This window comes from Dendrobates tinctorius, unplaced genomic scaffold (assembly GCF_039654945.1).
Source record: "Dendrobates tinctorius isolate UK_male_01 unplaced genomic scaffold, ASM3965494v1 ptg000144l, whole genome shotgun sequence".
NCBI lineage: Eukaryota > Metazoa > Chordata > Amphibia > Anura > Dendrobatidae > Dendrobates > Dendrobates tinctorius.
The window spans coordinates 4,560,388-4,573,914 of record NW_027361811.1 but is presented as its reverse complement, the minus strand read 5'-3'; the positions used below and the strand labels follow the sequence as shown (position 1 = coordinate 4,573,914).

General features: G+C 40.2%; 1 protein-coding gene across 2 annotated transcripts in view; it reads left to right on the top strand.

Annotated features, from left to right (window-relative positions):
* DAPK1 (death associated protein kinase 1) overlaps positions 1-13,527 on the top strand; it is a 207,073-nt gene that overhangs the window by 171,802 nt on the left and 21,744 nt on the right. Inside the window, exons 20-23 of one of the 2 annotated variants that reach the window (XM_073545986.1) lie at positions 5,990-6,052; positions 7,339-7,561; positions 9,873-10,061; positions 10,817-11,014. In XM_073545986.1, coding sequence (XP_073402087.1) covers positions 5,990-6,052; positions 7,339-7,561; positions 9,873-10,061; positions 10,817-11,014 — 673 coding nt within the window. The remainder of the gene's footprint in view (positions 1-5,989; positions 6,053-7,338; positions 7,562-9,872; positions 10,062-10,816; positions 11,015-13,527) is intronic. The other variant, XM_073545987.1, reaches the window with a different exon arrangement.

Genomic DNA, 13,527 nt, shown 5'->3' with positions numbered 1-13,527 from the left:
CTGTATTTTCGGTACACTTTGTTGGTTATTAAAATGTAATATTTTCTATAACAATAATATACTGTATATCCATGCAAAATAACAGTACATCTTAAGCCCTTTACCCCCGAGGGTGGTTTGCATGTCAATGACCGGGCCAATTTTTGCAATTCTGACCACTGTCACTTCATGAGGTAATAACTCTGAAAAGCTTCAACGGATCACGGTGATTCTGAGAAAGTTTTCTCGTGATATATTGTACTTCATGACAGTTGTAAAATTTATTTGGTACGACTTGCGTATATTTGTGAAAAAAAAAACCCGCAAATTTGGCGAACTTTGAGTTTTCATGCCCTTAAATCACAGAGATATGGCACACAAAATAAATAACATTTACAAAAGGCTACAAAAAATTGACTTCAGATCCATTTTTTTTTTATTTTACAAAGGTAACAGAAAAAAATGGACCCCAAAATTTGTTGTGTAATTTCTCCAGTGCATGCCGATACCCCATGTGAGGGAGAACATTTTTGAATGCAAAATTTGCTGGAGCAATTGGCACACGCCATGTCGCGTTAGGAGAGTCCTGATGTGCCTAAACAGTGAAAATCCCCAACAAGTGACACCATTTTAGAAACTAGACCTCCTCAGGGAACTGATCTAGATGTGTGATGAGTACATTGAACTTACAGGTGCTTCACAGACATTTATAACGTTGAGCTGTAAAAAAAAAAAAAAAAAAAAAAAATTTCCCCACAAATATCTTTATAGCACAAAATACTGGATTATCATAAGGGTAACAAGAGGAATTGCACCAATAAATTTGTTGTGCAATTTCTCCTGAGTGCGCGGATACCCAATATGTGGGGTGGAATACTACTTTTGAGGTACAGTGCAAAGCTCAGAAGGGAAGAGGCGCCATATTGGAGTTCAGATTTTGCTGGACTGGTTTGAGGGTACCATATCATATTGGCAGAGTCCTTGAGGAGCCAGAGAAAAAGAAACCCCCTATATGTGAACTCATTTTACAAGCTATACTCCCCAGTGAATTCAGCTAGGGGTGCAGTGATCATATTGACACCACATGTGCCTCACAGAATTTTATACCACTGAGCGGTGAAGAAAGAATAAATAACATTTTTACCATTAAAATGTTGTTTTAGCCCCAAGTTTTTAATTTTTCTAAGGGCTAATAGGAATTTTTTTTTACAACAAACAGAGCTCCATTTTTCCTGACTGCGCCAATACCATACATGTAATCGGGAAATATTTTTCAGACACAGTGCAAAGCTAAGACGGTGCCAGATTTAACTGTTATGGTTTGCAGGTGCCATGACCCACTGGGAGATCCCATGAGGTACCAAAACAGCAGAGCTCCCCATAAGTGACCCCATTTTACAAAGTACATCTCTGAATGAATCCATCTAGGGGTGCAGTGATCATATTGACACAATGAGTGTGTCACAGAATTTTATACCATTGGGCAGTGAAGAAAAAATAACTACATTTTTACCACCAAAATTTAGTTTTAGCACCAGATTTTACATTTTCACACAAGAAGTTGGTAAAAATGGCCCGAAAATTTGTCCCACAATTTCTTCTGAACGTGGCAATACCCCGTATGTGGCTGTACAGTACTACTTAGCCATACGGAGAGACCCTGGAGGGACAGAGTGCTATTTGTCTCTTGGAGCACAGATTTTCCTAGAACAGTTTGCAGACTCCATATACAGAGCCACTAATTGATAGAAGAGTAAAATCCTCCCTCAAGTGACCCATTTGGGAAACTATACCCCTTGGGGAATTTATCTATAGGTGTAGTGACAATTTTGACTCCATGGGTATTTTCCAGACACAAGCAGCAATGAATGTTGCTTACTGAAATTTGCAAACTGCCATTGTAGTGACCAGTACGCTGTATTGACCAGTACATTGCAGTCACCAGTACATTATACCCAGCCCATGCTTCTGGCGGCAAGCACCCGTAAGTTAGGTGGGCTCTCATCGCTTTAGAAATGCCAAACGTGGACACTATGTGTTTTAGGTTCACTGTGGGGCTCAGAAGGGAGGGATCACAGTTATCCGGCGCTCTACGCTGAGCATTTACTTTGGGGTTTCAAATGAAACCCCTAAGGAATCCATTCACTATAATGAGGCATCAGAGTTACTCTGGATTCCGTCTGGCCTCTGTTCAGTGGTTTCCTTCTTTTCAGAAGTGCACAAAACTGTTGCCGACAGCACTTTTATGCAATTCTAAAAAGATGGACACCGCCGGATCACAGGTGACACGGCGTTCACAGTGCCTCAATCTGTCTCATTATAGGGAATCTTCCGCCAGAAATTCCATCTGAATCAGGTATTTCGAGATGTACACGGAAACCCTGTTTTAAGCGCTCAGCGTAGTGTGCAGGATAAATGTGCGGCGAGCCTTACTGCAATCTTTGGGAGGCAAAATGATAAAATCAACAGCATGTGAAGAATTGGTTTTATTTATTTTTTACACCATTCCTCGTGCAGTATAAGTGATTAGGTGACTTTATATTTCGGGTCGGCACGATTACAGCTATAACAGATTTATGTCGGGTTTTTATGTTTGGCAGCTGTCACACACTAAAAGACACTTTTTATTGCAAAAAAATAATTTTTGCGCAATCATTTTTCCATATTTTGGCCCACAAAGTCATGTGAGGTCTTATTTTTTGCGGGACGAGTTGACGTTTTTATTGGTACCATTTTTGGGGCACATGACATTTTTTGATAACTTCTTATTCCGATTTCTGTGAGGCAGAACAAGCAAAAACCAGCAATTCAGGAATTTTTTTTTTTGGCGGGTGGAGGGGGGTGTTATGCCGTGCCGTGTGGTTAAATTGATAAGGCAGTTTTATTCTTCGGGTCAGTACAATTACGACGATACCTCATTTATATCATTTTTTTCGTGTTTTGGTGCTTTTATACAATAAAAACTATTTTCTAGAAAAAATAATAATAATATTTTTGCATCACTTTATTCTGAGAGCTATAACTTTATTTTTCCGCTGACTGAGCTGTTTGGCGGCTTGTTTTTTGCGGGACAAAATGACGTTTTCAGCAGTACCATGTTTATTTATGTCTTTTTGATTGCCTGTGATTGCACTTTTTGTGGTATGATGATAAAGCATTGTTTTTTGCCTTTTTTTTAATTTTTTTATGGTGTTCACTAAAGGGGTTAACTAATGGGGCAATTTTATAGGTCGGGTCATTGTGGACGCGGCGATACCAAATATGTGTGCTTTTATTTATTTTTTTTCATTCAAATATTTGTTTTGAAATACAATATCTTTTGATTTTTTATTATTTGGTTTTTAAAAAAATCTTTGTACAATTACACTGTTCCAAATTATTATGCAAAAAATATTTCCTCATATTTTCTCTAAATTACCTATATGAATTGCAGTCATTGTTGTTTTCCAGTCATCTAATATTCTAGTATAATTGCAATGTTTTTGAACAAACTGCCTATGAAAACAGTATATTTTTAAAAATAATAAACACTCAAAATGCATGTTCCAAATTATTATGCACCGCAGAGTTTTCAACCTTTTTATTTTGAACAAAAAAATGGTCAATTGTGAAATTATAAGTGCATTATCAGCTTATTACAAAATGAAATCAAACAGTTTTCAAGTCAAAACTTTATTCTAGGTGATGTTACATTTGCACATAGGACCCCTTGTTCGAAAGAAGCTTCTGAACTCTCTCGTCCATTGAATTTGTCAGTTTTTGGATGGTTTGTGCTTCAATTGTTTTGCATGTGGACCGAATACCCTCCCAGAGCTGTTGCTTAGATGTGAACTGCCTCCCGCCATCATAGACACTCCTTTTGCTGATGCTCCAGAGGTTCTCAATGGGGTTGAGGTCAGGGGAAGATGGTGGCCACACCATAAGTTTGTCCTCTTTTATGCACATAGCAGCCAGAGATGCAGATGTGTTTGCAGCATGAGACGGTGCATTATCATGCATGAAAATGATCTTGCTGCGGAAAGCACGGTTCTTCCTCTTGAACCATGGCAGGAACCAAGGCAAAACAAAAACAAAACTGAAGTGTACAAAGCAGAGCAGAAAAACTTAGCTTTGAGATGCAGGAATCAGACTGGTCTTCAAGAATCCAGCAGGATCACCAGCAAGGCAGAAGGGCGTCGGCTGCCTTATATCCAGTCCTCAATTCCAGCCACCCAGTCATCATCTAGCTGCCCAGCCTCACTACCTTCCTTCACCAGAGGAGGGAGTTCATCAGACCTCAACGGTGAAGGGAAAAATGAACTCACAACAGTTGATTGTAGTCATGCCTTGACCTAAATACTCCACAATTTGTTGCTTCTCAGCAGCCGACACATCCTTTTTCTTTCCCATTTTGGCAAAAAATGTAGGCTGCTTAATAATGTGGAACGGCCTTCTTAAGTAGTCTTGCCTTTATTTGGACACACCTGCCAAACTAATTTGCACAGGTATCTGCAATTGCTTTCAGTGATTTAAAGAGCCCTGATACACATCACCATCAATGAGTTTAAATGACAAAAAATTCTAACCTTATCACTCCTAAACTATTTTTTCATAATAATTTGGAACACAGTTTATTTAAAACATTTTTTTTCACTTTTTTCTAAATTTTTTTTTACTTTGTCCCAATATGGGACAATCGTTTTTTGCAGGCTGATCGCTTCTGCAGAATGGAGAGGAAGCAACCTCCCCATTCTGCAGAAACTCAGCTCTGCACTGAGCATGATCAGCAAGTTTCTTAGCTCTGGTGACCCGGATGTCGTCATGGTGACATCGGGTCACCATGGCAAGGATCGGGACCCCACGTCATGCCGCGAGGTCTCCGTTCCAAATGCTGTGTTTGATCGCAGCATTTCAGGGGTTAAAGTGTCAGGAGTGGTCTGTGACCGCTCCTGACACCTAGTACAGGGTGTCAGCTGTCAGAAACAGCTGACAGCCTGCGGCGATCACCCGCGCACTACCCATGAGCGCGGGCGATCGCTCGGATGTAATATTCAGTCCATGTTCATATTGACTCATATCACATGGATGGAATATTAAGTCCGATGTCAGAAATTAGTTAAAGGGGTTTTTTCCATGAACAAAAGTTCATTTTAATCAATAGATCTTGTTATAATAATTTCCACAATTGGATTTGTTTAAATAAAATGTTCCTGTGCTGAGATAATCTTATAAATGTGCCCCTGCTGTGTACTGTGTGATAGCTGTGTACTGTGTGATAGCTGTGTCTCACCGTGCAGGAACACGGTCTGATCATACCACATCTCCTAGGCAGGGGAGGAAGGAAAATAGTATACAGGCATTACAGCATGGGATCACAGATGATTCTTTATGTGGGGTAAAACATTTCCCTGCCTGTTTTTAAGAAATGTTTTACTTCAAAGAATAATTTGCGATCCCCTGCTGTAATATCTGTATACTATTTTCCTTCCTCCCCTGCCCAGGAGATGTGGTATGATCAGACCAGGTTCCTGTACGGTCAGACACAGCCATTACACAGCAAGGGCACATTTATAAGATTATCTCAGCGCAGGAACATTTTATTTAAACACATCCAAATGTGGAAATGATTATTATTCCAAGATCTATTGATTAAAATGAACAACCCCTTTAATGCACGTCAGAGTTTATAGATACACCTTTTTGACACGGGAAAGCTAACACCCAGTTGTCTACTTCTTCTATTTCCAAGAGGAGTAAGGCTAAGTTCACACTTGCGTGTGGCTGGTTTGCGTATGGCTGCGTACGTCCTCCCTTAAGCTCCGCCTACTTCCGCATGCGTCCTGCGTACCTATCTTTAACATTGGGTACGCAGGGACATGCGTTGTATGTGGATGCTTCCACATGCAGCGTTTTGACGTGCCTGCCGAACGCACAGAAATGCAACATATTGCGTTCCAATTCACTTCAGCCAATTCTAGTAAAAGCACCGCACCTACGAAGTAAATTTAACAAACCATCTCTTTCTGTTTAGGAAAAAGACGAGCAAGCGGCTATAGTGGAACCAACTCCCAACTGGTTAAATGTCTCTGTAAAGGTGTTTGTTCATTCTCACAAAAGGCAATAAAGCTGATGCATGTAACAATCCAATTCTTTCTGAATCGGCCTTCCATCTAAAGTTCCTCCTTGAAGGGTTATTTCCATCTTTATAGATCAGTGTTGTTGGATACTGCTGTTTATTAAAATTTGCAACTGTTCTGGAGATTGCAACACATTACTTTTCTCTTTGTTTTCAGCTCGTTACCTAGGAAACCGACCACCGGTGCAGTGTAATTTGTAAACCCAGCGTCGAAGCTGGCATAGGAGATAACGGTTCTTTCCAGTGATCCTGCTAGTTTCAAAGCAGTGCTGGCAAGCTCAATAGAAAAGCGCTTCTAAGTGCTGTTCTTGTTCAAGGTCTGCTAGACAGCAGTGGTGGTCAGTCACCAAGGCAACCAGCTGTATACAAAAGAAAAGTGTTAATATCTCATCAACGGCTGGAAAATGGAAGAAATAGTAAATTGCAGAATTTATCCAACACTACCTATCTGTGAAGATGGGAATAAGCCATTAAGACTGGCTTCTTTGGTGCACATCATATGGCCCCACAAAAGCCATTGTATAAGGCTGAGTAAATCATCTGATTATATAGTTTATTTAATCAAAAAAAGTAATTTAAAAATCAAATAATTAAAATTCTATAAGAACAACATAAAATATGAACAAATCAGCAAAAATGGAATAAAAAATGAATATATATTGAATTACAAAAGACATGTAACAAAAGAAACTGTCTTGGAGATCACGTCACAGTACCATGATGTATAACAATATGAAAGCTATACATACTCTACAACAGTATATCAGGCGTTGGGTACTGGCTGTAAGTGATCAAGATGCTCAAGGGGTCGCTGGTTCTCACCAAAGAGACTTCTCCTCAGCCAATACTCTATCAAAGAATATATACAGACTCCGCTTCATGCAATGCACCACGGGAAAAAATGACAAACCATTCATTAAAGGGACTAGCTGATTTAGGGAGAATTGCCTGCTCCATGAGGGGAAAAAAGTTATGGACGCTTATGGTCAAAGTGGACGAATGAGCCTTTTCCTTTTGGAGAATCAACCCTTTCTTGTATGGAGTATTGACTAAGGCGAAGCCTTTTTTTAATGTGAACCAGTACCCTCCTGCATAGCATTCAATAATTCCTCTTTAACTTAAGTAGTCATATTTTGTATTTGTCCAAATGAACATACCGCTAAATTCTATTTTTAATCGACTGAATAATACGTTATGTATACGAGTATTCTCTAATTATGAAGCATGTTTTCCATTATCCTTAGGACACCTATCGGAGTCAGTTCATTCAGCAGTTAAGGACGATCCAAACCCCACAGCCAAGAATAAAGCTGAAACTATTTGGGCACATTGGTTCTGGAAAGACTACACTTGTGGAGTCATTGAAATGTGGACTCATTCGAAGCTTCTTCAGAAGGCGAAGACCTCGGCTTGCATCCACCAATTCAGTGCGCTTCCCCACCTCTCCAATGGCTTCCAAAACCTCAGGCAAGATGAAGCAATCTAAAATCTGGTTTCTTCTTAAGTAATGTATATTCAATGAGCGACTTCCTGCATTGCTGCGAATAGGAGTCCAAGAGGTCCTAAGACATTCCATAGGTGTCCAATTTCTCCCCACTGATAAGTGACACAAGTTCCTCCGGAGTCATTTGTATTCTGCGCTGCTAGGTAATAATAACAATGCATGATATAATGACCGTGACACTCAGGTCTAGAGAGGTAAAGTGCTCAGGTTACAAATTAGATTGCTTTTAATCCATTGATAATTTTGTTTCCACTGTGGAAAACTAGTCACTTCTAAAAAGAGCTATTCATCACACTGAACGCTGACATGAATAGGGATCACTTCAGGAGGAAGAAGCCTTCTGTTGAGTCCAAAATTACTACGATGACATAATTTACTTTAATTGTTCAACATTACTTTTACAACAGAGGCATTCACTCATTTGTTATGCTTTAGAAGCACTCGAGGCATATATTAAGGTAAGGATGTAGAACCCAGCGCGTTTCTCATGATCGAAATAGGCTTAAACAGGGGTTCTTTGTTTGCCAGGCTCATTAAATACTGATTAGATCAGTGTATGCATATGGAGATTTCTTTGTATTACTGGAAAACTTGTGCCCTCTTCACAAACACTGAGACAACACTATACAGTATGCACCATACCAACCATCAGAATAACCATCAACATTTTCCAAAGAGTCAGAAATATCCCATGCAGCAATACCATAGGATCATTAGTTTCTAGAGGTACATGCTCTTTATTTTATGTTTCCACATCAACTTAAATATACCATAAACTTTAAAGAGGTTGTCCAATAGCTAAAATGCCCTTTATAAATATCTCTTTTTATCCCCTAACCACTTTTGCAATTTGCTTTATTTTAAAATACCCTACACTTCTCCCTTTACAGCTAATCCCCCATATGTTTTTTTTTACTTTACTTCCTGTAATGATTCATTTGAGGGTAGTGTCAAACCTTAACTTGATCGGGAAGATGGCCCTACAGCCGCACTTCCCTTCTAACACCCCCACCTTAACAAGATCTCATCATGGGGTATCGTTGTGGTCATTCACCCTGCTTCTATTACCACCCTAAAACAAATTGTCATCAATGGGGGATGCTGATGTCACTCACACTGCTTCTGTCACCGTCCCCTGATGATGTCCTGTTCAGAGAAACAAGCTGTGAAAAGAAGTGTGCTGCTGCTGCGCTCACCTCTCTCACAGCCTGTACCACAAGATTTGATTTTGTTTGTTATCTGAGTTCGTCGATAAAAGAAACTTTTAAGTACCTGCAGTGCTGCCCCCTGACAATATACTGTTCCAGGTGGGGTGATGGAAAGGAGAAGTGACTGCAGGGCCATCCGCCAATCTCCTGTGACATTTTGTTTAAGACTCCCCTCAAATGAAACGTCACAGAGAGGACATATGGGGAATAGCATGACTGAGCTACTGGTAGGCAATTTTAAAATAAAGCAAATTACAAAAGTGGATAAGGAATAAAAATAAATATTTATAAAGGGAATTTTAGACATCGGACAACCCCTTTAAGAGCAGAGTTTACAAAAACAGATCTTATGAGCGTCTTAGCATTCACAAATATGTACAGTAAGGATGTGGCCTAAATGTCTGATTGGTGCTTGTGCCACACATGTTTCGTGTCCCACTGAGGAGCCCTGGCAATCTGAGAGTGCTGCACTCGCCTCTGCACACTGTTACATAGCAGTGAGGGTGCATAGTATTGAGACGTTGGTCCATTGAAGTGAACGGGAACTGCTGCAATACATAGCACATACTCTACTGTGTGGATGACATGCAGATAAAATACTTGAGTATTCGTTGTGTCAAATACGATGGCCTCCTAACCAATTACCAGCGGTGCGGAGCCAGGAGTCTCTTACTACAGGCAGCCTGTGCTGGAGAAAATACCTTATAGCATAGTCTAGATGGAGAAAAAGACCCTATGTAGCAAATACAACTCCTACACTAAACTAATGCATTTACCCTGCCTCTTCCATATTAGATTTTTTCAATACAATAACTAAAAAATCCAGTCTACAAGTAGGAAAAAAAATGCCCGGAAATCGGCTAGTTCTGCAGATGTTTTACCCTGCGGCTTATTTCATTGCTTTGTGGAAATGCAGCAGAATTTCGTGTGTATTTCACCCTTTATAAGCCAAACTTTAAATACTTCTTCCTCTATGTCCATTATCTGCCGCATAGAAGAGTTTGTGTAGATTGACATCGGCGTCTGATTGTAAACGGTTCTGACTTTGCTCTTCTTCACTGTTCAGTTTCAGTTAGCATCTGTGATTTATACCCGGGCTGTGAAAATGTCAGCGTAAGAAGTCGAAGTATGATGTTCGAGCCTGGTCTCACCAAAGGCGTCCTGGAGGTGTTTGTGTCTCCGTCCCATCATCCCCACTGCTCTGCTGACGACCAGTCCACAAAAGCCATTGACATCCAGAATGCCAATCTGAATGGTGCGTTTGTTGCGTATTGTTTACATTGAGGTTCTTTGGCGTCAAAGGGAATCTGTCAACACGTTTTTATTATTTAATCTGAAAGCGCTATGATGTAGTTGGAAAAGACCCTGTTTCTAGCAAGTGTCACTTATTAGGCTGTATACTGCTGTTTCAATTCAATCAGTGTTTTATCAGCAGGATATTATCACTAGAGGATAATTGGCCTTGTGCATCCTAGTTCAACCTTGGCCCCACCGCTGATTGGCAGCTCTCTGTCACTATACAATGTACACTGAAAGCTGTGATGTTGAAGGGGTTATACACAGGTCAACAACTAAGCTCTGCTAGATCACAACTTCATCACTCAGTAAGCTAAGTGATACATCACTGGACTCAGGACCTCTGCCCCCTACATCATGCTGCTGTCAGATTACATAGCAAAAACCTGGTGACAGATTCCCTCTAAGATTTATCTGACAACGTATATACTGTATTTTCTGAAAATTAATACCTGTTGGTTCCATCACAATTCCAGTCCACAGTAAAAATAAATGTTGTTAGCCAGCTATAGAGCATCTTATTCTATATAGTAAGACGTTGTCATAGTGCATTGTGTCCTGTTATTACTAATCTCTTCCATAGATCCACTGTTCAGTACATCCGCAATTGTGACTAATTTTTTATCTTTATAGCTCACCCTGTAAATATTTTGCCTTGTCACCTGATATTGGGAAATGATAACGGTTATAACTATATATCTGTTTCTTCTGTAGGTGTTGGAGATTTCAGTGTCTGGGAATTTTCTGGAAACCCTACGTATTTTTGCAGCTATGACTATTTTGCTGCAAATGATCCCTCCTCCGTGCACATAGTTGTCTTCAGCCTTGAAGAGCCATATGAAATTCAGCTGAATCGAGTCATATTCTGGCTCAATTTTCTGAAATCACTTGTGCCTGTTGAAGAACCGATAGGTAAGTAATAAAGTACTAACATAAGGAAAATCCATCATGTCGTGTTATATTTAGGGTCTCTCCAACAAATGAGAGCCATGAACCCAGTATCCCAGTGGCAATTTTCGTTTTTGTGTTTTGCATTTTAATTTTTGTGTCGTCATAGCCATATATAGGCTTTTATAGATATGATAAGGAAGTATTTTTTTTTTCTATTTTAGTTTATTTTTTTATTTCTTTAATTATAATGCTGGAAAACTGAGGAGGGGGTGCGAATAGAGGTTTTTTTTTTTTCTTTACATTTTTTGAGGATTTTAAAAACCTGTCTTGAACCTGTAATTATGTCATCACTTATACTATATTCTACCGTATCACAGTATAGTAAAATATAATGAAAATAATGGTCTTCAATGAAGAGATGCTAAGGTGGCATACACATCAACACTCATTCCATATAAATTCTGCTGTCTGAGATTGACATCGGCATTTACAGTAAATGGTTAATAGCGGCGAACAGAGCTCAGCTCTGGCCTCTGCTGTTGGATGCCAGCAATGTTCCATAGCTGCCATCTACTGCATGTGGAGGGACCTCATGTCCTGAACCCTCTCCATATACACTGCTCAAAAAAAATAAAGGGAACACTTAAACTGCACAATGTAACTCTAAGTCAATCACACTTCTGTGAAATCAACCTGTCCAATTATGAAGTAACACTGAATTGTGATTCAATTTCTCCTGCTGTTGTGCAAATGGAACAGACGACAGGTAGGCAACTAGCAAGACAGCCCCTATAAAGGAGTGGTTCTGCAGGTAGTGGCCATAGACTATTTCTCTGTTGTTATGCTTTTTGGCTGTTGTTTTGGTCACTTTTGGAATTTTTCATTGCTCTCACCCCAAGTGGTACAGTAGCATGAGGTGGTGTCTACTGTACAACCCACAGAAGTTGCTCAGATAGAGCAGCTCATCCAGGATGGTACATCAATGCGAGCTGTGGCAAGAAGGGTATCTGTATCTGTCAGTGCAGTGTCCAGAGCATGGAAATGGGGCAGATACCAGGAGACAGCCCAGTAAACCAGGAGACTTGTAGAGGGCTGTAGGAAGGCAACAACCTAGCAGCAGGACCGCTACCTCTTCCTTTGTGCTAGGAGCCCTGCAAAATGACCTCTAGCAGGCCACTAACATCCATATGTCTGCTCAAACTGTCAGAAAGGTAGTAGGGGGGCCCGACGTCCACAAGTGGGTGTTGTGCTTGCAGCCCAACACCGTGTAGCGCAATTGGTATTTGCCAGAGCACACCGACATTGGCAATCTGTGCTCTTCACGGATAAGAGCAGGTTCACACTGAGCACATGTAACTGAGTCTGGAGACGCCGTGGAGAACGTTCTGCTGTCTGCCACATCCTCCAACATGACCGGTTTTGAGGTGGGTCAGTAATGGTGTGGGGGGGCATTTCTTTGAAGGGCCGCACAGCTCTCCATGTGCTCGCCAGAGGCAACCTGACTGCCAGTAGGTACCGGGATGAGATCCTCAAACTCATTGTGAGACCATATGCAGGTGCAGTGGACCTTGGGTTCCTTCTGATGCATGACAATACTAGGCCTCATGTGGCTGAAGTGTCAGCAGTTCCTGCATGATAAAGATATTGATGCTATGGACTGGTCTGACTGTTCCCCAGACCTGAATTCAATTGAGCACATCTGGGACATACCGTAATGCCTTGTTCCATTCACCAATGCCGTGTTGCACCACAGACTGTCCAAGATTTGACTGATGCTTTAATCCAGGTCTAGAGGGGAGATTCCTTAGGAGAACATCCATCGCCTTCTCAGGACCATGTCCAGGCATTGTAGGGAGGTCATACAGGCACCTGGAGGCCACACACTCTATTGGGCATCATTTCTATGTCTTGAGGCATTTAGAATGAAGTTGAATCATGTAATTTGATTTTCCACTTTGATTTTGAGTATTGTTCCAAATCCAGACCTCTATGGGATATTAATTTTGATTTACATCGATCAATTACTGTATATTTTTTTATTGTTCTCAACACATTCCACTATGTAATGAATAACGATTTGCAACTGGAATATTTCATTCAGTGATATCTACAATGTGGTATTTTAGTGTTCCCTTTATATTTTTGAGCAGTGTATATAATTTTATGCTAAGTGGTTAATGACAAGGCATAATGACCCCCACTTTTTTTATGCTACATACGTAGATACATTGTAGGCACCAGAATTTTTTTATTTTCTGGAATGTAGCTATATGAAAACTTGTATTTTGCAGGAAGAGTTGTATTTGACAGTGCCACCTTTTTGGAATACACATACTATATCTAACTTTAATTAACTCTATATGGCAAGAAATAGAAAAAAAAATGCAGCACTGCTACTGTTGTGTTTTGGCATTTTAAATGTTATGCTTTTCATTTGCTGCACAAGTAAAGTGTTCACTTTATTTTGTGGGTCAGTTTGAGTATGGCAACACAATTTTTTATCCAGAACTTATTTTACTATGTAACACTGTAAG